Here is a 21,634-nt window from a genome sequence, read left to right on the forward strand (position 1 = left end):
CCCAACAACCATCCAACCATGGCCCATCCTTTACCACTCATTCCCCTCTTCTGTATTGTTATGTAGCAAATCCCAAACATCATATTTCATCTGCAAGTATTTTGGTACTCACATCATGATTCGATTTGAAAGAGAGTGAGGAGAAGGAGGCAACCTGTAAAATCGATTCTGATGTGAACATCAGAAAATTCTGGGTGGGCATTAGGATTTGTGTAGCCCCGGGAGGGCTTCTCTGGCCCTCCTAGAGATTCCGCGGTTTCCTTAACATCATTGAACACACCTCCTTTTCTGTTTAAACTAGTTGCCTTGGTTTCTATGGTATGTAACGAAGAACCCTGACTGCTATGTTTGGGTCAAGTGTAATGTTGGTTTAATAACCAGTGCCAGGGGGTGGGCATGGATAATTCCCACTTTCAAATTGTGGAAGCGGCAAGTCTTTTGAGAAACGGGTAGGGATAAGAGATGTCATGGGCATCCATTGTACTGTTGACCCGGTGCCCCTCTTTCCTTCTGGAAATTAAATTCCCTTTGTCTTAGTGTAGGTTCCCCCAGAAGCAGACGCTGAAAAGAGGATTCAAGTGCAAGCCATTTACTTGAAGTTCAGAGAACACCCACAGGGAGTGGGGAAGGGAGACAGGGAAGGATGAGCCAACGGAGGGTGTGTTATCTAGAGCAATTGGAGCTTAATCTTGCTGGGGAATCCTGGAAGACTGTAGAACAGTCTAGAGTTATTCATCCAAGGGGTGAGGGAGCTGGGGTATTTATCTACCAACTCCCATCAGTTATTGGCAGAGAGCTGCTCCCAGGGGCATTAACTCCCTGGCGCTTTCCAGCTTGGGCAGAGTGGGTTGCAACAGCCAGAAAGAGCCCTCAAGAAGATAGCCACAGAGCGGGCAGCTAGAAGCCAGGTTGTGTGCTTGGAAATGGAAAATGCTGAGGGAATATGGGTGAGACGCCAACAGCATCCCTTCCATGCTGCTTCTAGGGACTCTTCCTCCCTCCTGCTCCATTTCAGTGTCCTCATGGATCCTGCCATTTTCTTACAGATTTCACCCCTCACCCCAGTTTTGAGGTGGGCAGGTTATTTGTGCTGAGCCAATCTTTGCCCTTTCCCAGGATATATATCTATATCTATATTATATATCTCTATCTATCTATACCTATCTATCTATCTATCTATCTATCTATCTATCTATCTATCTATCTATCTAACCAACCAGGGTTCTTGGACTCCTTAATCAATAGTAATTGATAAGAGGGCAGATGAGAAATTCAGGCAAGGCTTTACTGGGACTTGTGCTGCAGCACGAAGGAGCGAAAACAAGTAACAGTTCCCCTTGCTTGCTTCCTGAAGGGGGGTGAGCTGGTAACTTAAATTGGGTGAGGGTAAGGGTGGGTTCATGGGTCCGGGCCGGAGGGTTGGCTTAGGCGGTTGGCCAACCCACTTGGTGGTGCTGTGTGCAGGGATCACGTGCAGTATCCTGCTTTTGCTCCTGACACCTCAGAAGTGGTAGTTGGGTTTTTTATCTTTTTTTTAAAAAAAAATTATTTATTTATTTATTTTGACTATGTTGGGTCTTAGTTGCAGCATGTGGAATTCTTAGTTGCAGCATGTGGACTTCTTAGTTGCAGCATGCATGTGGGATCTAGTTCCCTGACCAGGGGTCGAACCCAGGACCCTACACTGGGGGCATGGCATGGAGTCCTACCCACTGGGCCACCAGGGAAGTCCCAGTCTTTTTGTATCTTGTTGTTCGTAACTTGCCCCAACTGTGCATGTACGCAGTTATTTTTAGTCCCTTATAGTTTCTTTGTATTCTGTTGCTCTGTTTCTTGTATTCTGCAAGCACTGCAGCAAAGGGTCCCAGGTCCCAGGTCCCAGCCTATCATATATATATAAATCAAGGGACCAGCAAGAGTAAACTTCTGATGGCAGAAACTCTGTTGTTCCATAAGGAACAGAGAGGGCTGAACAAAGCTGGCCCCGAGAGAAGCAGAGGCAAGCTATGGAGAGAGAGTCCTGGTACCCATCCAGATCTGTCCAATGTTCCATCACCCCCTTCCCTCTGATGTTTGGATTCTCAGCTTTCCCTTAGAGCATGTGTGCACTAACCTCCAAACCTTCACAAACTTCACCCTCTAACTCAGCTAGTTCAAGAAGGGCATTTGAAACTATGTCAGGTAGGATATAGACTTGGCTGCAGTTACAAGGTCCCCCAAAATTACAGTGCTGTTTCCACTGTCTAATGCTTTGTAACAGATCATCCCAACATGTAGTGGTTTCTTATGATTCTGTGAGCTGACTGGATGATTCTTCTGCTTTGTGTGTGTGTTGGCTGGGGGTCATTCAAGGGGCTGCATTTAACTGGTGGCTGGCATGGCACGGAAGATCCAAGATGACTGGATCTTCTGGGGCTCTGGCACTTCCTGTCTGCTGGGGTGCCTTGGTTCTCATCCATCTGGCCTCTCTCTCCACATGGTAGCTCATCCTCTAGGGCCTCTTTGTGCGGCCTCACTCTCCAGGGAGGGAGCTTGGACGTCCTTACAGCATGGCAGCTGGGTTCCAGAAGAGTAAGAGCGGAAGCTGTAAGGCTTCGTACAGCCTAGGCTCAGAACTGGCACAGCATCACCTTCACTGTGTTCTTAGTCAAAGCAAGTCATAAGGTCAGCTCAGAATGAAGGGGAGGAAAAATGGGCTCTGTACCTCTTGATGAGGGGACAGCATGTGCATATTGGGACGAAGAAATTCTTGGTGACTGTTTTTAGAGACTACCTACCACGAGTGGCTTAAACAAGGTAGAAGTTTCTCTCTCACATAACAGTCCAGGGATGGTGTGGCTCCTCCAAGATGATGGGTACTGAGGCTCCTTCTATCTTGTTGCTCTTTTGTCCTTATCATGTTGCCCTCATCCACTTTGTTCCAAGATGATCCTTCCCTCGTTCAAATTCCAGCAAATGAGAAAATTGAAGAAAGGTAGAGTATACCCTTCCACGAAAGCTATGACCTATACATGGCTCATTGACTTCCCACACGGCCCGTCAGCCAGAATGAAGTCATATGTCCACTTGAATGCAGATGAGGCCAGGAAATACAGTCTTTAGTCTAGTGGCCAGTGGCCCTGCTAAAAATTCCATGCAAGAAGGAGTAGGAGGATACTGGGGGACACTAGCATTCTTATCTGCCAAATGATCAATTCAAGAAGAAATAGTGGGCATGTCTGGGATACCCTTAATCTTCTGCAGAGATGAGGAGCCATGTTTAATACAACCTGTTACCACTGGTGGTCATTAGGGCCAAGAGCCAAAGAATATTTATTGAGCATCTGCTATGTGTGCTGGGGACACAACAGTGAACAAGACAGAACGATTCCTCTTCTTATGGAGTTCCCATTCCAGAGGAAGTGGCGGACCGTAGAAATAGGAATACATAAGTCAGAGAATTTCAGGCATGACAAATACAGGAAGAAAATGAAATTGGTAGTAGGTGACTTGAGCAGTGGTGGTCAGGGGAGGCCTCTGTGAGTGTGTAGCATTTGGGTTGACACCTGGAGGATGAGAAAGGGTCAATTATTCAAAGACTTCAGGAAAAGCATCACAGACAGGGGGAACAGCAGGTACAAAGGCCCTGAGGTGAGAATGAGCTTGATTTATTCAAGAAACAGCAAGAAGGCCAGTGTAACTCGAGTAGGAGAAGTCAGGGGAAAAGAGGCCCGAGGGGAAGCCACAGAGATGGGCAGGTCTTTATATGAACATATGTTTTTATTTCTCTCGGGTAAATGCCTTCTTTTGCAGAATTGCTGGATCTATGCATAGGTGACTATTTAACTTTATAAGAAACTATCAAACTCTTTTCCAAGGTTCTATTTTACATTTCCAATTGCTCCACATCTCTGCTGACACTTGGTAGGGTCAGTGTTTTTAATTATTGTCATTCTAGGGACTTCCCTGGTGGTCCAGTGTTTGGGACTCCACACTCCCAATGCAGGGGGCCCAGGTTTGATCCCTGATCAGGGAACTAGATCCTGCATGCCACAGCTAAGACCGGGCACAGCCAAATAAATAAATACTGAAAAAAAAATTTTTTTTGTCATTCTAGTAGGTGTGTATTTCATTGTGGTTTTAGTTTGTATTTCCCTAATGACTTATGATGTTGAGCATTTTTTCACATGCTGTTCGGCCAGTCACATCTCTTGTTTTGTGACGTGTCTGTTCAAAACTTTCGGCCATTTAAAAAAGTGGGTTATTTGTCTCACTTTTCAGAAAGCTTCCTCTGGCTGCTGTGGGGAAGATGGACTGTAGGGGGGAAAAGTGGAAGCAGGGAGAGTGGGGAGGGACTGTAGCTTCCACAGAGGCAAGCTTGTCACAGACTCAGCACACAGCCTGCCTTCTGGGAAAGTCAGCTTTGATCTTCCCCAACTCTTGGGCTGCTGCCAGGAGAGACTGAGACACTTTACAGATCTGGTGGCCAGGGGGGCAACCCTGCTTCCTGGAGTCTGGCACTGGGAGGAGGGTGCTGCCCTCCATCTCAGCCTGTTCCTTTTCCCAGTGGAATGGAGACCAGCCCAGGCTGGCATATAGGGGTCTGCACCAGTACACACTGGTCTGCACCTGTCGCTAAAATATTGAACTTCACTTTTGGTTGGTAAAGAGCTTCTACCCCACATCCCACAAATATCTACCACCACCCCAGTCGGTTCCCTTGGGACACCTCAGACTTCCCCACATCTCAGCAACCAAAGGGGAGCCCCAGGATTCCGATCCAGCCCTGTGGCCACATCTGTTCTGACTGGGCGTTGCCTGGATGTGGGCCTGTTAGACTGGGGACAGCCTGGGCCTGGTTGGAGTTGGAAGAATCAGATCAGGAGGCTGAGGCTGAGAGATAGAGGGAGGATTTTTCTCAAGGCGAGCCCAGAGCTGAAGACTTGAAGTACTAATAACAGTAACAGCAATGATGTTGATAAAGATGAACGTTCATTGAGCATATACAGGGTGCCAGGCAAGCCTGATTCTAACAGACCTCACAGAATCCTCACAAGAAACTGGACCATTGCAGCAGCCTGGCCCCCAGCTCCTGCCCCTGCCCCCCACAGTCTGCTCCCCACGCCCAGCCAGAGGGAACCCTGGGAACACCCGAGTCAGATCAAGGCCCTCCTGGCTCAGAGCTTCCTCTGGTCTCTGACTGCCCCCGGCTCGCTGGGCTTCAGCCACCTTGAGATGCCTCGTGTGCCAGTAGGGCCTGCAGGACCTGCTCCCTCCAGACCTGGGGGCGGTGGTGGTGACGGTGGGGTGTTGATTCTTCTGCGGCGGGACTCGGCCAGGCCTGGGCAGTGGCGGCGTTAGCAGCCAGCGCTGCCCGGGACTCGGCCCTGACCCTCTTCCAGACTCCAAATACTACGCCCCCGCAACGGGCCACTCAGCGTCTGTCCCATGACCAGCATCCAGTTTCCCCTTTTTTCTCCTGAGCCCGGCCCCCCGGGGAGCTGTGGGTGTGCCGCCTGCACAGGGGAGGGGGGCTTCCTGCTGCTGGCCCATCCCCCCCGGCGCCCTAACCTCAGGTTCCTCCTTCCCCAGCCCCGGCTCATGTCCTGCCGGGGCTAGAAGTCCTTGTCATCTCCTGGGTGGCCTCGGTCAGTGCTCGCTTCCAGCCACTTCCTCATTTGGTGGGAGCAGCCTAACCTGGCCCAGTGCTACCACGTTTCCCCCACCTGCCTCACCCCAAAGCCCCAGTCCTGCGTCTGTGCCGTGTGCATCTGTGTCACTGCCTATTCGCCTCCCTCTTTCTCTGCCTTCCCGCTACTTTCTCCTTCCCTATCCTCCATCTTGGTTCTTTTTTCTTTCTCTCTTAGGGTCAAATATCTGTCTTTGGGTCCTGGGTTCCATTTCTGCCTTTATGTTCTGTGTCACCTTGGGCAAGTGTCTTTATCTTTCTGTAAAATGGGGATCAGAGCATCTACCTTAGAAGAGTGTTCTTGGGGGTTAAATGCATGAACACTTGGGACGGGGTGCCTGCACGTCATTAGTACCCGTATCCTGATGGTTCTCTTTTAATATCCTATGAACATCACACGGTTCTGATTGTCAAGTAATTATAACTGGTTCTTATAAAACGCTGACAAGGGTCAGACCCTGTTCTAGAAATATTAATTCATTTGATTCCCCACAACAATAGTATAAAGTAGGTACTATTTTACTCCTCATTTTACAGATGAGGAAACTGAGGCCCAGAGAGGTTGAGTGACTTGTTCAAGGTTGTCCAGCCAGGAAGAGGCAGAGATAGCTTCAATCACAGTCAGCCACAGACCCTCCTGTTATAATGATGTCTGACCCCTGCCTAGGGATGGAGGTCGACTTGACACACGTACCTTTTGCCCTTCGTTCCAGCCATTGGGGGCTGCAGCATGGCCCCTGGGGTGTCTGGGCCTGAATCCTTGGTGGTATCCGTCTCCGTTCCTCCTCCCCCATCGTCCCCTCCTCCCTCCTGCCACCACCCACCTCAGACTTCCTCCTTTACTTGGTTGGACACTACGCCACATCCCACCCGCCTTGGACTGTGGTGTCCAGCAGCGTCGCCTGCATCATGGGGGGCCTTGGACCCTCCAACAGGCTCCTGTCTCTCCTGACTGTGGGTGGTGAGTTGGGGGCTTTGGCAGCTCCTGGGTTCAGCTCTGGGCAGGGCAGGGAACAGGGCGGAAAGAGAGAACCAAAGGGTGGGGGTTGGTACCGGAGCAGATCCCTGGCGCCCCAAACCCTATGGGTCTCTCCCAGAGCCTGCGCCCCCCCAAGATCTGGCCTCTGGGAGAAGCAGAAGGAGGGGATTCTGAGGGTGTTGCAACAGGACAAGTCGATGTAGAAGTAACACAGTCCGGTGGCCTTGATGCCGGCCCGCAGGTCCCACCAGATGTGGCTCTCCACCCGCGCCTGCTGCCTGCCAGGACCCACCCTACCCAGCTTCTCTGCCCAACCCCCAGTCATAGTCACGTGTCTCAGTTTACCTTCTTTTTCTCTCCTCAGGTCTCAGCCTCGTTCAGGCCCATACAGGTAGGCCTAGACCTTGCGATCCTCCTCCCTACCTCCCAAAGACCACCCCACCTCTGTCCCTTCCCCAGTCTCTCCACACCACCCACTAATGACTGACGCCACCTCCCAATTCCCAACTCCCACTGGTCTCCTCTGACTCCTGTGCCACTTACATTCCCAGACTGCAACTGCCCCTCGGTGAGCCCCGGCGTGCTGGCGGGGATCGTGCTGGGGGACCTGGCGCTGACCCTCTTCATCGCCCTGGCCGTGTACTCCCTGGGTCGGCTGGTCCCTCGGGGACGAGGACCCACGGAGGGTGAGTGGAGCTGGCCGGGGATGGCCTGGGACCCTCTAGGACTTGCCTGGCAGGGAGGGGTAAGCTCCCCAGTCACATCCACCCAAAAGGAGGTGATGGAGGGGCGGCTTTTGCAACAAAATGGTCCCAATTCTCACCCCGTCTGTCTCTGAACTCTGCTGTTCCCCACCCCCAAGCAGTGACCCGGAAACAGCACATCACTGAGACAGAGTCGCCTTATCAGGTGAGGAAACCAGCTTTTCTTTCTCACACCTCACTCCTGCCCTGAGGGTGTCTTGTCCCAAATACCCCTCCCCCAGCCCCTGCAGAACCTAGACCCTAAAGCCCACTTTCTCAGCAGCTCCTCAGACACTTGAAGACATAGCATCCAAAACTGCTTTCAATGATCAATCACAACGTTATGCTCAGCTTAAAATGCATGGAGGGGAAATACAGGGATGGTTTGTCTCAGCCAGAAGGCAGGCTCTGAATTGTTCCGGAAAAGCCCAGCCCAGGACAGGCTGATTTCTCAGAGAAGTCCTCATAAGGGCAGAGGATATAATTCAACCCTAGTTTGGTAACTCTAAAGAGAGGAGCTCTGAATTTGTGGGGGAGGGACCCTGCAGCCTTTGAGAAACTGACGAAAGCCAGAGACTCTTCAGAAAAATCCACACAAAAAAATACAAAATTGTGCATATAATCTAGAGGCAGTGCAAATATCCTTGAAACCCTTCTTAAGAACCACGATGCAAGTGTCATCTTTCCATCTCCCACCTCCTGTCAATGCCATTCTTAACCCTTTAGGGGGTCATGAGCTCCTCTGAGAATCTAATGGAAGCCAAACAGACCCTCTCCAGAAAGATGAACTCCAGACCGGGCATTTGTATATGATTTCAGGGATTCTATCTGAGGCCTGCATCTTGGGGCCATAGAACCCCACCCCATCCCCACTGTGAACCCCGCTCTGTGAAATCTGTTTTACTTGTCTGCAACCAACTTTGCTTTGCCTCACTTGTGGATAAAAAGTCTCTTTGTAAAGTATAAGAATCTCAAGTTTGGCTCTGTGAGGTCCAGAAGACTGAAGGGGTTTTCCAGTTACTGGGGGAGGTGGGATGCAGTGAAATTTTAGGGCAAAGCCCCAGTTTGTTCATTCCTTTGGTGGAATTTGTTGAGGGTCTATATATGCTAGATGCTGGAGACACAGCAGCAGAGCTTACATCCTAGTTGGGGAGACAGACTTTATTTTAAAAAATTAATTAATTACTTACTTAATTAATTTTTATCTTTGGCTGCGCTGGGTCTTTGTTGCTGCTTGTGGGCTTTCTCTAGTTGCGGCAAGCGGGGGCTACTCTTTGTTGTGGTGCGCGGGCTTCTCGTTGCGGTGGCTTCTCTTGTTGCAGAGCACAGGCTCTAGGCATGCTGGCTTCAGTAGTTGTGGCACGTGGGCTCAGTAGTTGTGGCTCGCGGGCTCTAGAGCGCAGGCTCAGTAGTTGTGGTACACGGGCTTATTTACTCCGCGGCATGTGGTATCTTCCCGGACCAGTGCTCGAACCCGTGTCCCCTGCATTGGCAGGCGGATTCCTAACCAATGCGGCACCAGGGAAGTCCTGGGGAGACAGACTTGAAGCAGATTAACAAATAAGATCATTTGGGGAGGCAACATGAAGGAAATAAAGTAGGTTGATGTGACAGTGACTTGCGTGTGTGGGGAAGAAACTATAGATGGGGAAATCAAGAAATGCCTCTCTGAGAAAGTGACATGAGCTGAGACTTGAAGGGTGAGAAGGAACTATCCATGGGAATATCTAGGGGACCAGTGTTTCAGGCAGAGTGAACAGCACACACAACGGCCCCTCGGCTGGGGCATAACAATGAGGCAGAGGAGAAAGGGGAACATTGAAGGCACTTGAATAAAATCCAGATCTCTATCATGGCTACAAGGTTGAAGAAGCTGCCAGGGGCCTTGCAGGCCACTGGGAGAAGGCTAGATTTTATTTTCAGTTTATTGGGTGGACTCCCTTCACTGATGGTCCACACCCTGTCCATCCCTTTAGGAGCTCCAAGGCCAGAGGACAGATGTCTACAGCAACCTCAACACACAGAGGCCATATTAAAAATGAGCCCAAACCAGGGCAGTCAACAACCTGATGCCTGGATCCAATCATTCCTGATGCCTGCCCAGCACTCTATTCCTACTCCCACCAAGATACGGATCCACAGAGTGTCCACAATGAGACGTCAACCTCTCCCCACTACTGCCCCCAAATAAACATGGAGCACACAAACAATGTTGAGTTATTCCCAATCCCTGGGCTGACAGGATGGGGATATGCGGGGTTCTAGGGGGATCAAGGACCCAGAAACAGCTAAATGAGAGGGAGCCTTTGGGGAACCTGGGTTGTCTGAGAAAGAATTAGAACAAGAAGTATTTCAATTGCTTTATTCCAGCCCAAAAGAGGGTTGGATTTCCTGTGCCGCCACACACAATCCAGGATGACAGGGTCAGAAGTCATATGTCACAGTTACTGGGGAGTCACCCCCTGCCAGGCATGTTGATGTAGATTTTGCCATCTTCTGAGTGTGGGGAAGAGAAAGCACGAGGCCTGACCACCCACCTTCCACCCACATCTCCACTTCCTTGGGGACCCCCTGCCTCAGGGGTTTCCTCAGGAGTTCCCCCCAAGCACCACCCCCAGGGTTTCCCCAGAACCTCGAGGGCTTGCCCGGGGGTGCCCGCCCTGGGGACCCCCTCCCTAGGGACACCATGCCTCTTCAGGCCCAGCTCGGTCCCTGCCCTCACCTTGGGTGGACCTGCTGCGTGGGCGCACACACACAAACACCACCACCACAATTAGCTGTGACACAGCCGCATCTGCGGCCACGAGACCCGCCAGGAGTGGCAGGAAGAGGGGCCCACATCCGGAACAGGAACCTGAAGGGTGGGAGCCAAGACAGAAGGCAGCTGAGGGGGGTTCCAGACACTTGGGCCTGGGCTTTGGGCATACGGGTCAGAGGAAGTCCCTTTGAAGGTGGGTGTCCCAGATTCCCTGGGGAATGAGAGGGGAGAGGGAGATCCAGAGAGAGGCTGGGGGTTGTCCCAGGGCTCCCAGGACTGTGCTTTGGGCATAGTAAGTACTCCTGAAGACAGGCTGGGGGGTGGCCGAGTCCCTGGGCCTTCAGTTTGGTGATGAGGACAGTGAGATGGGGACCTAGAGATGGCTGCAGATCCTCTGGGGGCTCTGATTCGGGGATGCGAGGTGAGATCCAGGACCCACAGGCCACACTTTAGGGATGGAAGCAGGACCTGAAGTGGTGCTGCAAAGGGGACAGGGTGTTGATTTCTCACCTGGGGTCATCTGAGCTGCAGCCACTGTGGAAGGAGAGGGAAGGTAGATCAGTGGGGAGAAGTGGTTCTCAAAACAGGGTGCAGGGAAAGGTGATGTCCTGAGAAGTAGCCTCCACTCTGGAGAGATCAAATGAGAAAGAGGGGCCAAATGGGAGGGAAGCACGCAGAGACACAGAGGGAGACAGGAAATCAGAAGTAGAGGCAGAGACCCAGCGGTGAGAAGGGGACGAACAGCAGCCATCCAAACTCAGCTTCCCTCCCCAAAGAACCAGGCCCAGAAGTTTCTCTATGGAAGGGAAAGGGCACTGGGAGAAGGACCCATCCTCAGCACCCTCCCTTCAGATGCCACCCCAAGCCACTCCTTTCACAAAACTCTGCCTAACACCCCCCATAACCACTGGCTTCACCTGGGAGCAAAAGCAGGAACAGAATGTTGCCTGGAGGAACCATGGTGGGCTGGGGGCTGGAAGAGGTCTGTCAAAGGGCTTTGGTCCAGAGAAGTCCTGAGGAACAATGGGGAGTAGAGAGGCAGCAATAGCGGATGTCACTCTGCCGGTGGCAAGGCTACCTGCTTCCTGTGTGTGTGTGGGAGGGGGAGAGGTGATGGATCTCTCTGACAGCCTTTAGGGACAAACTAGGGGGAGGGTGAGAGAGATCAGGGAGGCTGCTGTGATCGTCCAGGTGGGACGTGACAGGTAGACCAGGGTGTGGGCGCTGGAGAGATCCTGGAAAGATTTTGAAGGTAGAGCCAACAAAACTTGCTGATGGAGTGGATATGTGTATGAGAGAGAGGGGTCCAGGATGACCAAAGCTTCTGGCCTAAGCAACTGAGGAGACGAAGCATCCTTTGACACGATGGAGAAGGAGGGGAAGCAGGCTTAGGGGGGAAAGTGCCAAGGTTTGGGCAAACTGGGTTGGAAATGCCTGATAGATCTCCCTGTGGAGAAGCTGAATGACCACAGCTGCCTCTTTGAGTTCAGGGGATAAGTCTGGTCTGGAGATGTAAATTTGGGGATTGCTGGCTTATGGATGGTATTTAAAGCCATGAGACTGGATGAGATCATCAAGGAAGTGAGTACAGACAGAGGAGGAACACCACCTCCTCCCAACACCAAGAATGGGTGAAGAGGAGGAAACAGCCAGTAAAACGGAAGGAGCAGCAAGTGAGGGAGGAGAACCAGGAGAGCATAGAGTCTTGAGGGCAGGGGAGAAATATGATTTCCATGGTCACCAAGATGGGAACTGAGAATGAGCCTCCCACTGGAATGTCAGTTGGCTTGAGGGTTGGGAATTCCTGCCTGCTTCGTTCACAGCTATACCACAGCACCCAGCAAAGTACCTCCCTTGCAGTAATTATTTTTAATTATGAATGAATAAATGAGAACTGGCCTCTGAAAAAGGTGATGTGTGGAAGGGGGGAAATTTGAGTCCACCTATATCACTCTTACCTACAGACCTTTCTTCCCTCGAGACCAGGGAGTTCAGAACCCCAGCCCCCTTCTCTCTCAGGACCCAATAATACTGGCAGCGTCCCCCCGCCCCTCGCCAGCGCAGGGCCTGGGAGTCAAGGCCTCCAACACCCCCTTGGACAAAAGTCCAGGTCCCCAGTTCCCTCCTCTTTCAGGAGTCCGCTACCCCAGGCCCCTTCTCCCTCAGACCAAAGACGGGGTTCCCAATCCCTGTTTCCGGGGAGACTTAGGAGTCGGGCTCTTAAAGTCAGCCCCGCCCATTTAGACCCCAAGTTTGCTCGAGCGCAACCCGGGGACTCCCGGGCTTGTGGGCGGGGCCCGTCCCACGACTGGGCGGTGCCAGAACTTCAGTTTAAAAAGTCGCGGGGGGACCCGACGCAAGATCGGGGACCCGGCGGCGGCTCCGCGGGGAAACAGCGAGGCTGGCGCAGCGCCGAGGCCGGGGCCCTGGGGCCCCACAATCCGCACCACGGAATCCCCGAGGTAATGGAGGGGCGGGGAGGTGAGGCACGCTCGGCCTCTAAGAGCGGGGCTGGGGGACGGACTCTTGAGGCTCTGAGGGACGGAGCTAGAGCATCAAGAGTGAGCGGTGAAGCATCAAGCTGAGAGTGAGGGTACCCGGTGTTTGGAGGGGGCGGAAGGTCCAGACTCCTGGGTCGTGATGCCGGAGCGGCTGGGATTCTGGACTCTTGAGTCCCGGGGTGGGGTGGTGGGGTGGGGTAAAGGACTGTTGATCCTGAACCCTAGGTCCCGGGGGGTGAAAGCGCTGGGAGCCCCGACTCCTGCCTGGGTCCTGCGAGGAGGGGGCTGGCGACCCGGACTCCATGCTGTAGAAAAAGAGGCTGGATCGAGTCTTTGGGGGCGTTGTTTGAAATCAGCCAAGGTCTGGGTGGGCAAGGTCCGGGGCTTGGCCGCAGGGATGCACTCTGGCCGTGACCCTGCCCCACCCTGGGATTTCCCGAGTCGCCACCCGGCCCGGGTCCCCGGGCTGAGCAGGAATTTCCCTTGTGCGGGGATTCCACGAGCGCCACGCTTGGCCACGCATCGCGTCTCGGAGCGGGGCACCTGGGCCGCCGGGCCTAGAGGAAGAGGGAGGTGGAAGATTCCCTTGCGTGAGCGCCGTGACGTCAGCGCGTCGCGTCTGGGCTGTTTCCGAGTCCGCCCTCCGGCGCTTAACCCTTCCTATGCTCGAGCGGGGCTCGGAAGGGTGAGGGCTCGGAAGGGTGAGGGCCCGGCCTTCTTGCGTCGTGCGAACAAGGAGTCTGGAAACTGGGATTCCCAGGTCCTAGGGGGGAGTAGGTTGAGGGCCCGGACTCCTGGGTCCTGGGGAAGGGGATGCGAGTCTCCCAGACTCCCGTGAGGTGGGGCTTGGACTTCTGGGTCTGAAGAGGGGGGCGAGGTCTGAACCTTTGGATTCCTAATGAGCTAGGGGGCTACTGACTTCGTGGTTCCTCAGGGAGAGGGGCTGGGGACTCGGATGCCTGGTATCCCGAGGAAGAAGTATCAGGGCAGCTTCTAGGGCAGAGAGATATTGGGAACCTGGATGTGCGTCTCTGGGGAGTGATGCCCGGCGACGCCCCGAATCCCTCAGGACTGGGAGATCTGGGGGTGGGGTGAGGTGGGATTTTTCACGGAAGTGGCAGGCAGAGGGAGGGGGGCTGCAGAGGGCGCCCTCCACCTCCTTCCTCAGTTTCCACGACGCTGGTGGAAAGTTGGGTCAGAGGGGGAAGTGCGGAGCAAAAGGAAGGAAACCGCGGAGGCGGCGCCGCACCCGAAATCTTAGATTGGCTTTGGAGTTGTCAGGCGGCATCGGTGTGCCAGTTTTTCCGCGCGGGAGGGCGAAGAGGGCGCTCAGATTCACTCCCCGGCGCACTTGGGTGACTTAAGGACCCCTGATAACTTCCCTCCCTCCTCACCCCGCAGTGAGCCGGAATGAGCGCAGCCACTGCCCATCACAGACGGTGAAGAAGCTCCTAGAAGAACAAAGGCGCCGCCAGCAGCAGCCTGACGCTGGTGGGCTACCGGTGAGGCCCATGAAGCGCTGTAAACTACAACTCCCATGAGGCCATGTCCTGTTGGGCAAGGACTTGCTGCCTTGCTGGGCCCTCGGGGCTGATGGTAGTCCTGACTTAGATGCCCTGTAGGTGGGGAATGGATGCTGAGGAATCTGCCAGATAAATTCACCCTTGTTTCTTTTTGCTTATGCCTCTACAGGGACAGTTCCTGGCTCCCCTGGCCCAGCCCCTGATCCCATCTGTGAATGAGGGTGAAGCTGGTAAGTCTGGAAACTCACCTGGTTCCCTCAGCTCCTAGCCCCAGCTTCCTTCAGGGACTCAAACATCCCAACTCTTAGAACTTTCAGGAACTTAGGAGTTAGGCCCTCATTCTTGCTGAGACCTGCAGAGTAGAACCAGATTCTCTGGAGCCCAGTAGTCTGTGCACATAGTCCTTCAGGGGCCCAGGCTCCCAGCCTGGAATCTAGGTCCTCAACCCCTCAGTGTCCCAGGCATTTAGGTCCCCAAAGTCCAAGCTTCCAGCCCCTTGGTGCCCCAGAAGTACTAGCTTTCAGTACCTTGGGGACTCCAGGCCCTCACACAGGTCCTGTCTGGGCTGTGACTTCCCCTAACTCTGGTAACCAGGCCTGCCCCTGCTCCTCCTCTCACATGCAGGCCATACTCACTTCCCAGCACACCAGGAGACTGTGGGTTCTGGACTTGGCAGCCTGGCACCCCCCATGGGCTTTCCAGACTGGGACCCCAACGCGCATGCTGCCTACACGGACAGGCCCTACTCTTACCCTGCTTCTGCTGCTGAAGGTTTCCTGACTCCTGACTTCTACTCACACTCGGACCCAGGGCGGCCGTGTTCATTTCCCCTGGGGATGGAGGTGAGATACAGAATGGGAACTGGGTGCTGAAGGGCTCCTAAGATTTCCAGTTGCCCTTATGCAGCATTCTGAGATGTCTGGGGCTGGGTTAGGATCCCATTCCTCAGATGGGCAAAACTGAGGCCCAAAGGTCCAAAGTCACTTGGCACAGATGGGACGCCCAGCCACTCTGCCTGGCGCTCTGTACGTGTATGTGTGTGTGGTAGAAAGAGGGAATTCTCAGCTGACTGGCTCTCCCCATCACCTGTACCCTTCAGGACCCCCTGGATACTCGGCCCTATGCAGAACCTTCCCTGCCACAGGCAGGATCCTGGAGAGGTTCTGGACTCCCTTCAGGACCCCCACAGTTGCCTCCTGTGGTCAACGGACCATCCCTGGACACTGCCCGTGCTCACATGCTGGCTTTGGGGCCACAAAAGCTGCTGGCCCAGGATGAGGAGGGAGACACGTGAGTATAGGGGATGGAATCTGCAGGCTCCCCTGTTCACCTTGGGTGCTGTGCTCATTGCTGCCTTCCACCTATCCTCAGGCTCCTGCACCTGTTTGCGGCTCGAGGGTTGCGCTGGGCCGCGTACGCCGCAGCTGAGATGCTCCAAGCGTACAGACATCTGGACATTCGTGAGCATAAGGGCAAGGTGAGGACTGAGGGCCTGGACTCCTGGATCTGAGGGCAGAGGGTCTGGAGGCCTGGATTCCTGGTTTTCAGAGGGGAGGGGACTGGGGGCCCAGACTGACCTTTCCTGACTCCTGCAGACCCCTCTTCTGGTGGCTGCTGCTGCCAACCAGCCCCTGATTGTGGAGGATCTACTGAACCTGGGAGCGGAACCCAACACCACTGACCATCAAGGGCGTTCTGTCTTACACGTGGCCGCTACGTATGGGCTCCCAAGGGTTCTCTCGGTATGTTCACCTGGCAGGTGGGATGAATGGAATGGACTGATTGTCTAGATCCTGGCTTTCAGGGCTAGGAGGCCTGGGGAGACCCTAATCCAGCTCTCTACCTCCTCCTCCTCCCAGGCTGTGATTAACTCAGGGGTTCGAGTTGACATCGAAGCCAGAGACTTCGAGGGTAAGTTGGGTGGTGGGCAGGGTAGGTGGAGCTGGTGGGGCTGGGTGGGGTCCGTGCTCCAGATGTAGAGTCCTCACTGTCTCTACTCTGCAGGCCTCACCCCTCTCCACACAGCCATCCTGGCCCTCAACGTTGCTATGCACCCACCCGACCTATATCCCCCAGTACTGAGTACCCAGGCCCAAGACAGGCTGGCTTGCGTCAAGATGTTGCTGCACATGGGTGCTGATCATACCAGCCAGGTGAGCTGGGCAGTGGGCAGCTGGCCTCCAGGAGGGCACGTGGGATGGGGGCGCCTGGATATCCAGGGGCTCGAAACAAATGCTGACTTGCCTCTTCCCAGCTGTGTGACCTTGAACATGTGACTTCACTTCTCTGTGCCCCAGTTGTCAACTGGGAATAATATTACTGATCTTAACTTATATTTACCAAGCACTTACTATTCATCAAACACTAAGTTTCATGGATTAGCTAATTGAATCCTCACAAACACACTTTGATGTGTATACTATTATTACTTTCTGTCTTTCACTAATAAGGAAACTGAGGCTCAAGGACTCAAAAATCTAATACCTTGTGAGTGTCAGAGAGGGGATTTGAGCCCAGGTGGCCTGACCCCAGAATCCAGCTGTGAATACATATAGTCTCCTCCTTCCTGACAGTAGCTCCTTCAAAGGCTGGCTGAGAGAATTAAACATCTACTCATTGTTTTGGATTTTTAAATTTTAGTTTAAGAACTTTGAACATAGGTAAAGTACAGAAAATAGTATAATGAACTCCATGTACCCAACATAAATAACCAGCAACTCATAGCCAGTCCTTTCCCATCCACTTCTCCTGTATTATTTTTAAGCAAATCCAAGCTTATAATTTTACCCATAAATATTTGTCTTTAGAAGACAAGAACTCTTGTTAACCTCAGTACCTTTATTCCACCTTTAAAAAAATTAACAGTCTCATAATATCAAATATCCTGTGTTCAAATTTTTATTTGGCTCTAAAGTGACATACATTTATTTTTTTCATTTAAAAAAGAAAATGAAAAAAAAACTGGGATCCAAATAAAGCCCACACATTGCAGTGATATGTCCTTTTAAGCTCTTAATTTAGAGCTTCCCCTCCTTTAGAGTTTTCTCTTCATAATTTTTTTTGATGAGCCAGCTAGGTTGTTTTGCCCTATATAAACCCACAATTTTTTTTTAAATTGAAGTATAGTTGATTTACAGTGTTGTGTTAGTTTCTGGTGCACAGCAGAGTGATTCAGTTGTACACATATACACATATTCTTTTTCATATTCTTTTCCGTTATGGATTATTACAGGATATTGAATCTAGTTCCCTGTGCTATACAGTAAGACCTTGTTGTTTATCTGTTTTACATGTAGTGGTTTGTATCTGCTAATCCCAGACTCCTAATTTATCCTCCCCCATCCCCTTTCCCCTTTGGTAACCATAAGTTTATTTTCTATGTCTAAACACACAATTTTTAATGTTTATTATCTTTACAAATTCTTTAAAGGCACATAGTAAAGTTTCATTGTGGAAAATGTCTTTATTTGCTTCCAAATATGAAGAGAACAGTTCAGTATGGAAGTAGATACAGGCTTAGGTAGTCCACTGATGAAGGCTGCTCAGTTCCCATCCTTATAGATAAAATACAGTCCATGTGGGATGTGGGCACATTTTACTGTGTTTAATAGAATGTGGGCTGGCCAGGGCAGCTGCTAGTCCGGAGAGCTCCTTTGGAGGAATAGAAAAGGAGTCTTTTTCTCAAAGATACTTGGGCTGGAAAATTGTCTTAATAAATGTACCGTTCGGTGATGTGTATGATCTGAATGGCACCCCCTTAAATCTGGTATTCCTGTAGAGTGCACAGCACATACAACTGTATAAGGCATTCCTGGGTGCTTGAAAAAGAGAGACAGGGTGTCTAAAGGCACTTGGGTTCCATGGGTGGAGGCTTGGGTGTGAGGACCGGCCTGACCTCTGCCGTTCCCCTCCTCACAGGAGATCAAGAGCAACAAGACAGTTCTGCACTTGGCTGTGCAGGCTGCCAACCCGACCCTGGTTCAGCTGCTGCTGGCGCTGCCACGGGGAGACCTGCGGGCCTTTGTCAACATGAAGGTAGGGGCCTAGGCTGGAATGTGCAGATTGGGTGAGACGTGGCAGAGAGCAGGCAGTGGGATGTTGGGAGTCCCGCGGGCTGTGGCTGTGGAGGGGCCGCTGTGTGGGACGTGGACGGGGCATGTGTCAGGCCTAGAGGGGTGTGTGGAATGTGGCCCTGGAGGGGGCTTCTGGGGGATGTGAGGAGGGACATGTGGGACCTGGGTGTGACGGAATAGGAAGCGCGCCGTCGAGGGCCCAGGCCAGCTGAGCCTGCGTCTTCATCAGGCCCCCCTCACCGTCCCCAGGCCCACGGGAACACAGCCCTCCACATGGCGGCCGCCCTGCCCCCTGGGCCGGCCCAGGAGGCCATTGTGCGGCGCCTGCTGGCAGCTGGGGCGGATCCAACGTTGCGCAACCTGGAGAATGAGCAGCCTGTCCACCTGCTACGACCCGGGCCGGGCCCCGAGGGGGTGAGCACTGAGCCCACCCCGACTGCAGGGTGCACCCCCGACCCCATCATTCCTGACTGTAGAGGGTGACTTGTAATCTCAGAAGGTGGCCTTGACCCTTATCCAACTCTGACTTCAAAATGTGACCTTGAGGGACTTCCCTGGCGGTCCAGCAGTTAAGACTCCACGCTTCCACTGCGAGGGGCATGGGTTCCATCCCCGGTTGGGGAACTTAAGATCTCACATGCCGTGTGGCACGGCCAAAAAAAAAAAAAAATGACCCTGGACCTCAGTGTTTGCTCCCTTGCCTGATAATGGTGACTCCTCCTGACCTCTGTTTCCACCCTGACCTCAGAGTGTGACCTCTACTTTCAACCCTGAATCCTGACCTCAAAGTGTGACCTTTGATCCCCAAGTATGACCTCCAGCCCCCTGACTTTTAGTCCTGACCTCAGAGTGGGACTTCTGACCCCCAAATGTGACTCTGGCCCCTTGCTTCTCCCCTTTGACTCCCAGTCCTCAATGCCAGTCCCAAGGTGGGAACCCCCGGCCAGCAACACCTTTGCTCAGGAGCCTTGATTCATTGTGTGAACGAGCCTTCCCCCCCAGCCCCGCATCTTGACTCAGAACCTCTGACCTTCAAACCCAACTGACCCTACTCACTTCTCTCTCACCCCCAACTTCACAGGGTGTGCCTGCCCCACTTCTCCTTGCAACCTCTCAAGTTTCTCCCCCCTCTTGTCTTGTCCACAGCTCCGGCAGCTACTGAAGAGGAGCCGTGTGGCACCCCCAGGCCTGTCCTCTTAGGACTCAGACCCAGAACCTGGACTGATTTTCCAGTCCCCACCGTCCTGTGGGACAGCCAGCGTATGCTAATGTTGCAAATCCGTGATAATGTATGTGCATAATGTCCTGCCATCGGGGTCTTACATTAAAACCCCAAAATGGCTGTTGGCGGGTAAACAGTCCCCAATATTTGGGGTGGTATGATACCCTTCCCCCACCCACAAGGAGCCCCCTTGATGATTTCTGTGAAATCGAGGCCCCTTGATTGTTTCTGTGAAACACACTGGACCCCCAACCCTTTCCCCACCAGGATCTTTTGGGGTCCAGATGTAACTCCCCATATGGTACTTGGGGTACGCCAAAACAGCTTCCGGTACCATCCTAGTAGAGCTCCTAAGATGACCCCTGACCTCCCCAGGATCCACCCCCTTCAGGTCCTTAACCCTGAGACATAGGAAGGACTCTCGATTAGAGTCCCCCGGGTCCTACTGCTTTAAGTCAGAACACAACCAGGCCCCTGACCCAGACCTCAGTATTTCTAGTGAATCCCTCCCCTATCTGAAACTCTTGATTAAACTCAGTTTGGACTAGAACCGTTACTGTCTAATCTCTAATCATTGGTGCAGGGAAGCGGCTGAGGAGCCGTGTTTGGGTGAATGTGTCTGGGTGGGGGGTTGTAGCAGACACTGCGGGTGCCAAGTCCATATCCTGTCCCCCTCACCCTGTCAACACCTGGTGGTCTCACTGCCAGGGCCAGCACGTGACTCTGCCTGTGGGCATTCTCAGACCACTGGTGCCCGCTTTGCCCTGGGTATGAGTGTGGCAAGACTTCCATGCCAGGAGGATCATGCCTCTTCCCACTCCAACAGCTCTCAACCAGTGACTGACTGAAGGGAGACGGTATGTAAATACTCCAGGTCCCCTGCCTCTGTGGGGATAACTGGGAAGTGTGTGTTCTACACGGGCTCTCAAAGCTCCCCAGTGGAACGAAGCTCCCGTTCTCCACCGTGCTTCTGGCTTGATAACGTACCCTTTCTTGGCAGCTTTCCCTTTTCTGGGTCCCTTCCCGCCTCCCCTATCAATGTTCCCCACCCCTTGCAGGTAATCTTGTCCTCAAATCCTTGCCTCAGCCTCTGCTTCCGGAGAAACCCAAACTAAAGACAGAAGACCTCCACAATGCCCCCTTGTACCTCTGCCCCACAGCCTCTGCTCTGTCCTCCGTCCCAGTCTCGTCGCTCCAGAAAGCCCTCTGGCGCACGGTAGCCCCCACTGCTTGGAGCCTCTCACGGACAACAAACCAAGCACACTTCAGGGCATGTGCCAGTGTCTCTACCCCAAAACTTAAGGCTTAAAACAACCACCACTTTTTTTGTTTTTTGATAAATTTATTTATTTATTTTTGACTGCATAGGGTCTTCGTTCCTGCGTGCAGTCTTTCTCTAGTTGTGGCGAGCGGGGGCTACTCTTTGTTGTGGTGCGCGGGCTTCTTTGCGGTGGCTTCTCTTTGTTGCGGAGCACGGGCTCTAGGCATGCAAGCTTTCGTAGTTGTGGCACGCGGGCTTCAGTAGTTGTGGCTTGTGGGCTCTAGAGCGCAGGCTCAGTAGTTGTGGCGCACGGGCTTAGTTGCTCCACGGCCTGTGGAATCTTCCTGGGTCAGGGCTCGAACCCATGTCCCCTGCATTGCCAGGTGGATTCTCTTTTTTTTTAAATTATTTATTTATTTGTTTTAGGCTGTGTTGGGTCTTTGTTTCCATGCAAGGGCTTTCTCTAGTTGCGGCGAGCGGGGGCCACTCTTCATCGCGGTGCGCGGGCTGTCGCGGCCTCTCTTGTTGCGGAGCACAGGCTCCAGACGCACAGGCTCAGCAATTGTGGCTCACGGGCCTAGTTGCTCCGCGGCATGTGGGATCTTCCCAGACCAGGGCTCGAACCCGCGTCCCCTGCATTGGCAGGCGGATTCTCAACCACTGCGCCACCAGGGAAGCCCGCCAGGCGGATTCTTAACCACTGCACCACCAGGGAAGTCCACCACCACTTTTTTTGTTCGTGATTCTGCAATCTGGGCTGGGCTAAGCTGGGCAGTTCTGCTATCTTGCTTTGGTCACACACGTGGCTGCCGTCAGCTGGAGGCCCGATTGGCCTGGACAACAGCACTCACATGTCTGATAGCTCAGCTGAGACGGCTGGAACTTCTGAGAGTGAGCCGAGCATCC

At 53.0% G+C, this 21,634-nt stretch overlaps 3 protein-coding genes across 7 annotated transcripts; 2 read left to right on the forward strand and 1 right to left on the reverse strand.

Annotated features, from left to right (window-relative positions):
* Nucleotides 1-6,490: 6,490 nt before the first annotated feature.
* On the forward strand, nucleotides 6,491-9,600 carry TYROBP (transmembrane immune signaling adaptor TYROBP). Of its 2 annotated transcripts, none has more exons than XM_082437865.1 (5): nucleotides 6,491-6,629; nucleotides 7,012-7,038; nucleotides 7,199-7,333; nucleotides 7,513-7,556; nucleotides 9,367-9,600. In XM_082437865.1, the coding sequence occupies exons 1-5, from the start codon at nucleotides 6,578-6,580 to the stop codon at nucleotides 9,424-9,426; spliced, it is 318 nt and encodes a 105-aa protein (XP_082293991.1). In that variant the 5' UTR covers nucleotides 6,491-6,577; the 3' UTR covers nucleotides 9,427-9,600. The 2 variants fall into 2 exon arrangements, with proteins under 2 accessions (XP_082293991.1, XP_082293990.1); XM_082437864.1 differs by having other exon boundaries at nucleotides 6,493-6,629; nucleotides 7,510-7,556.
* Nucleotides 9,601-9,737: 137 nt separating this feature from the next.
* Nucleotides 9,738-14,055, reverse strand: HCST (hematopoietic cell signal transducer). 2 transcript variants are annotated; one of them, XM_082437862.1, is made up of 4 exons: nucleotides 13,569-14,055; nucleotides 10,659-11,161; nucleotides 10,113-10,244; nucleotides 9,738-9,886 (listed from the first exon to the last, which is right to left on the reverse strand). In XM_082437862.1, the coding sequence occupies exons 2-4, from the start codon at nucleotides 10,897-10,899 to the stop codon at nucleotides 9,846-9,848; spliced, it is 414 nt and encodes a 137-aa protein (XP_082293988.1). In that variant the 5' UTR covers nucleotides 10,900-11,161; nucleotides 13,569-14,055; the 3' UTR covers nucleotides 9,738-9,845. The 2 variants fall into 2 exon arrangements, with proteins under 2 accessions (XP_082293988.1, XP_082293989.1); XM_082437863.1 differs by lacking the exon at nucleotides 13,569-14,055 and having other exon boundaries at nucleotides 10,659-10,682; nucleotides 11,066-12,493.
* On the forward strand, nucleotides 12,622-20,017 carry NFKBID (NFKB inhibitor delta). 3 transcript variants are annotated; one of them, XM_082437859.1, is made up of 12 exons: nucleotides 12,622-13,422; nucleotides 14,051-14,151; nucleotides 14,342-14,402; nucleotides 14,797-15,014; nucleotides 15,272-15,462; nucleotides 15,544-15,649; nucleotides 15,768-15,914; nucleotides 16,032-16,083; nucleotides 16,177-16,325; nucleotides 18,091-18,207; nucleotides 18,495-18,659; nucleotides 19,392-20,017. In XM_082437859.1, the coding sequence occupies exons 1-12, from the start codon at nucleotides 12,789-12,791 to the stop codon at nucleotides 19,443-19,445; spliced, it is 1,995 nt and encodes a 664-aa protein (XP_082293985.1). In that variant the 5' UTR covers nucleotides 12,622-12,788; the 3' UTR covers nucleotides 19,446-20,017. The 3 variants fall into 3 exon arrangements, with proteins under 3 accessions (XP_082293985.1, XP_082293986.1, XP_082293987.1); XM_082437860.1 differs by having other exon boundaries at nucleotides 12,622-13,350; XM_082437861.1 differs by lacking the exons at nucleotides 12,622-13,422; nucleotides 14,797-15,014 and having other exon boundaries at nucleotides 14,054-14,151.
* The last annotated feature ends 1,617 nt before the right edge of the window (nucleotides 20,018-21,634 follow it).

The sequence above is a fragment of the Balaenoptera physalus genome, assembly GCF_965194825.1.
Source record: "Balaenoptera physalus genome assembly, chromosome: 19".
NCBI classification, from domain to species: Eukaryota; Metazoa; Chordata; class Mammalia; order Artiodactyla; family Balaenopteridae; genus Balaenoptera; species Balaenoptera physalus.

Coding starts and splice junctions, on each gene's coding strand:
- NFKBID (XM_082437859.1), top strand. CDS start 12,789: ATGCCGGAGCGGCTGGGATTCTGGACTCTTGAGTCCCGGGGTGGGGTG. Junction 15,650..15,767: donor TTCGTGAGCATAAGGGCAAG/GTGAGGACTGAG, acceptor TGACTCCTGCAG/ACCCCTCTTCTGGTGGCTGC. Junction 15,915..16,031: donor GGCTCCCAAGGGTTCTCTCG/GTATGTTCACCT, acceptor TCCTCCTCCCAG/GCTGTGATTAACTCAGGGGT.
- TYROBP (XM_082437864.1), top strand. CDS start 6,578: ATGGGGGGCCTTGGACCCTCCAACAGGCTCCTGTCTCTCCTGACTGTG. Junction 6,630..7,011: donor GTCTCTCCTGACTGTGGGTG/GTGAGTTGGGGG, acceptor TTCTCTCCTCAG/GTCTCAGCCTCGTTCAGGCC. Junction 7,039..7,198: donor CCTCGTTCAGGCCCATACAG/GTAGGCCTAGAC, acceptor TTACATTCCCAG/ACTGCAACTGCCCCTCGGTG.
- HCST (XM_082437862.1), bottom strand. CDS start 10,899: ATGGCTGCTGTTCGTCCCCTTCTCACCGCTGGGTCTCTGCCTCTACTT. Junction 10,245..10,658: donor TGCAGCTCAGATGACCCCAG/GTGAGAAATCAA, acceptor CCCACCCTTCAG/GTTCCTGTTCCGGATGTGGG. Junction 9,887..10,112: donor ACGCAGCAGGTCCACCCAAG/GTGAGGGCAGGG, acceptor CCCCACACTCAG/AAGATGGCAAAATCTACATC.